The 4,120-nt window shown below is 56.1% G+C and overlaps 1 protein-coding gene across 1 annotated transcript in view; it reads left to right on the plus strand.

Moving 5' to 3' along the window:
• The window catches only part of GAB4 (GRB2-associated binding protein family, member 4), a 55,238-nt gene extending 53,193 nt beyond the window's left edge, over positions 1-2,045 (plus strand). The window contains exons 8-9 of the mRNA XM_011930974.1: positions 642-746; positions 1,630-2,045. Of these exons, the coding sequence (XP_011786364.1) occupies positions 642-746; positions 1,630-1,773 (249 nt within the window). The 3' untranslated portion in view covers positions 1,774-2,045. The remainder of the gene's footprint in view (positions 1-641; positions 747-1,629) is intronic.
• The last annotated feature ends 2,075 nt before the right edge of the window (positions 2,046-4,120 follow it).

Consider the following 4,120-nt stretch of genomic DNA (forward strand, 5'->3'; position numbering starts at 1 on the left):
GGCCATGAGAAGACGCAAATGTACATGCCTCACCATGATGAGGGCTGTGAGATATGTGGAGATACAGGTGAAGGACAGGATACCCCTTAGATTGGCACTGAAGAGGGCATCATGACCAGCACTTGATAGTTGCTGCATTGATACCGGAAGAATGAGCCAGCCAGCCAGCAAAGCAGCCAAAACCCAGAGCCCAGGGCGGCCGCTTTTCTCACCAGAGCCACACTTCAGGAATGTCCCAGCAAGGTGGCAGCCTTCTAGGGAGGAGGCTGGGGGGACCCTGCGTGTCTCCTGGAGAGCTGCCAAGGGAGTAGGCTCCATGCAGCCTGGGGCAGCGGGCACTACCGATCTCTGAGAGCTGGAGGGGGAGGCAGCTGATTTGTAGGATGGACCCACTCTGGGTCGTGGGTGGGAGTTTCAGAGGACTGATTGGGTGCAGCATCTAGTGTATGAAGGAGAGGCACAGTGGTAACACCTGGCTCACAGGACTGCTGAGGGGGTTTGAATGAGCAGAGAGTGCCCCAGTGCATGCTCAGAGTAGGACCCAGTGGGCTCGCAGCTACACCCACAGGTGTGATCCACTAGGTGCTGCGTCTGTCTATGACCTAGACTTATTTGCAGGATTTTCCTCCTTGTGACAGCAGAATCCAGCATCTGCATTTCCTGTTTCTGGTGGCACCTGCAGTTCAGCCCTGCCAAGGAGCACTGGTAACATCCACTATGTGGCCCTGGACTTCCAGCCGAGCAAGGTGCCTGGGTTGGAGTTGGGGTTGGGCAGAGTCCTTGGGCCCTGGGGGAGAGAGTGTGGGGCCAGGCCCTTCAGCACCAGCAGCACTGGGCTGCTGGGCTGCCACTCCCAGCCCAGTGCCTGGCTTTTATGCTCAGTGGTGCTCTGATCTGGATCTCGGGGCTCCTGTTCCTTCCCTCTCAGCGTGGTACCTTCATCAGCCTGCCCCGACTCCCTGTAGAGACAGACAGATGACTATGTGGAGACCTGATCTGTGGAGGTTGCGGAATAAATCAGGAGAGACCCAGGACTCAGCAACCTGGCTCCAGGCCAAACTCTTCTGTGAGGAGAACTCACTGTGTGGGAGGGTTCCAGAGCTTGGCCATGGATGCAGGGGCCTCAGAAGGGACTTCAGGGCCCCAGAATGCCTCCCAAGAAAGTACACCTACTAGTAGACAGTAAAGCACTGTCTACTACTAGACAGTAGCCAGCCTGTCTAGACATCAGGGTGGAGAGCTCCACCTCTGTGCATTGCCCCCTTTGGGGAGACAGGGCTCACCGAGGCACCCCTGGAAAGGCCTAGGCTGGTGCTTGTTGACACCTGGGAAATTTCCTGCCCTGAATGAGTGTTTAGAGGGGAAGGCCTTGACCAATCTTTGGGACAGAGAAGGGCCTGGCTCTTCCTGCGAGCTGGGAGATGAGAAGTGCTGGCAGGGCTGTGGCATCCAGCAGCAGGAGAGGTTAGCCTGGAGTTGAGGCTTTAAAGCCCAGCCCCCCGAGGCTGCTGAGAGCAGGAGGGAGAGGTTCCTTTCCCCCTGAGAAAGTTTGGGAGAGCCCCCTCCTCAAACTTTCTCACCAGGAACTCACAGACACTCCCACTCCCACTTCCACCCTCTGTCCCTCAGCCATCCGTAGGCTCTGTCACATCCAGCAAGAAGGTGGACTATGTCCAGGTGGATCTAGAGAAGACCTGGGCCCTGCAGAAGACCATGCATGAACAGATGTGCCTGCGGCAGTCCTTGGAGCCTCCCAGGGGTGCCAAGCTGTGACTTGGGCCACCAAAACCAGAGCGGGGTCAGGACAGTGCTTCAGAGCTGCTCCTCCACACTCTACAGCTCTGTGGTATCAGGGACCGCATCTCTTATCCAGAGAGCAGAGGCCTGATCAAGACACATCCTCTGCCTGCTTGGGGCCCATGTCTGCCTTTGGCTGGCTGTGGTCCCCACCTTCACCCTCTTGCTCGGAGCAGTTGCCAGCAAGCATCCTCAGTCTCTTCCTGCCCCTTAGACCCGGGCTCCCAACAGATTTCCACACTCACACTCGCTCATGGTCCTCAGCCTCTTCCCTCTAGCCTTTGGGCTGTTCCCCTCAATCCTGGAACATGAGGAGCTACCCTGCTGACCCTGGGACCCAAGGCCCGCAGGCCACAGTGGACATGGACCTTTTCAGCCCTGGCATTTTTTGGTCAGGGGAGAGGCAAGGCCATCAGACATTGGAATAGTTGAGAAGGGAGGTTAAAGGTGGTCTTGAGAAGCAAAGGAATTAGATCCTTAGACCCAGTAAGGCAGCTGATACCTGCAGGGGCTCCCACTTTCAGACTGAGGCCAGAGTATGGCAGCTGCCCCCGGGTGGGAGAGGCAGAGAGGGAAAGGCAAAAGGAAGGGAAAACATTAAGAGTTTCAGAATGAACAGGGCAGAGCAGACACTTCAACCTACCTTGGGGTGAATCGACTTTCCTCCTCCGAAAAATGCCCACAGGGTTTGATGGAGGCGGCCTCCACATCCTGTCAGCACCTGTGAGCACCACACTTCACGAGACCAGGGGCCTGGTCAGCTTCTGGGGATCTACCCCTCAGCAGGAGCCCTCTCCCCTGGCATCTCAAAGGCTCAGGTGGCCAGGACCCAGGCTTTAGGCACTGAGGACACGGGGAGTCTATCAGACCTTTTCCCAAACTTGACAAGGTCACATCAGTGAGGGAAAGGACAAGGACACAGACAGTGGTGATGGCCAAGATGGGCTGAAGATGCTGAGGGGGTGCACAGAAAGTGAAAACTCCTCAGGGAGTGGAGGCAGAGAAGGTGGGTTTTAGGACAAGGGGTGCCTGAGTTAGGCTTGAGAGGAGGTTAGGTCAGATTTTTACAGGGAAGAAGGGCAGGACCAGGATGCAGTGGAGGAAGAAGGAACGAGAGACTGGAAAAGCCTTGTGCTGAGGGACCAAAGGGACTTTGGAGTGCAGGTTCAGCTGCTCAGAACTGCAGGGGCAAGGCCTTTGTGCTCCCACAGTTGGAATGATGGCCGGGTGGCCACACTGGGCAGAATGTGCAGGGTGCTGGCTGGCCCAGCCCTGACTGTGTCCCTGTAAGGTCCTCTGCAAGGGGTCCCATACAGCGCAGCTCTTAACTGCTGTCCCCTATCCCCAGCTGACTACAATGGGGCCCAGTATTGATCTCAGTTCCCAGCCCAGTCACCTTCCCTGTTGATCCCAGGCTGCTGAGACAGTGCTGCGTGTTCTGAGTGTGCGTGGTGTGCATGAACCTGGTGGAGGCTTCAGAGACTGAGGTGTTGAAGTCCCATCTCCAGAGGGGTTCCTTCCAGCTCTTGGTTCCTGTGACCACCAAAACCCTGAGGGTGAAATGAGGGGTGGAGATGAAAAGAAGGGCAAGAGAAGAGGACACTGGCCTATTGGAAGCAGAGCTCTATTCCCAAGCCTGAACTCCAGTCATGTCTAGCATGTATCCACCCCTCCACCCTCCAGCCCAGAAGGAAAAGTCAACTCAGCTTAATACAGGGGTCCTTAGACCTATCATGAGGTTAAAGTTCACCTCCCCTGGTGGCCTGGCCATGACTGAGACCCCAAAAAGGGACACCTCAGCCAATGCAACTCACATGGGGGCTTGTCCTGCTGGGCTCTCCAGGGGAGCCTTCTTCACCCCCCCACCACCTGCAAAGTTAGAGAGCAGTCAGGTGGGAACAATGAGAAACGGGTAAGGACGTTTCCCTAGGACCTTACTTTTCCATCTGTGGAGTGGGTGGTTGGATTCGATGTTTTCTGGCCCCTTCCTAGGCTGAGGCTCTGCTGGTCTTGGGGAGCTCCTTGCTCTGTTACTTCTCTCTGGAGGCTCTGCATCACCAGGGATGAGCAACACCAGAGCTTTGGCCAATTAGCCAGTCCCTTCCTGGCTTGATGTGGACAACTTCTTTAGTTCAAACCATTAAAATAGACCACATTTCTACAGCAGAAGCACAGCCATTCTGGTTGTGGGAACATAGGCTCAGTTGCAGTCTGCCTTGTGGTCCTTCAGTGTGCTAAGAGGCTGTCACCTCAGTCCCAGGCCCTGGCACAGCACCACCCACGTGACTGTGACCTCCAGGGAGATGCAGGACAGGGAAGTGAG

Source organism: Colobus angolensis, unplaced genomic scaffold, assembly GCF_000951035.1.
Source record: "Colobus angolensis palliatus isolate OR3802 unplaced genomic scaffold, Cang.pa_1.0 Scaffold887, whole genome shotgun sequence".
In the NCBI taxonomy this organism is placed as follows: Eukaryota; Metazoa; Chordata; class Mammalia; order Primates; family Cercopithecidae; genus Colobus; species Colobus angolensis.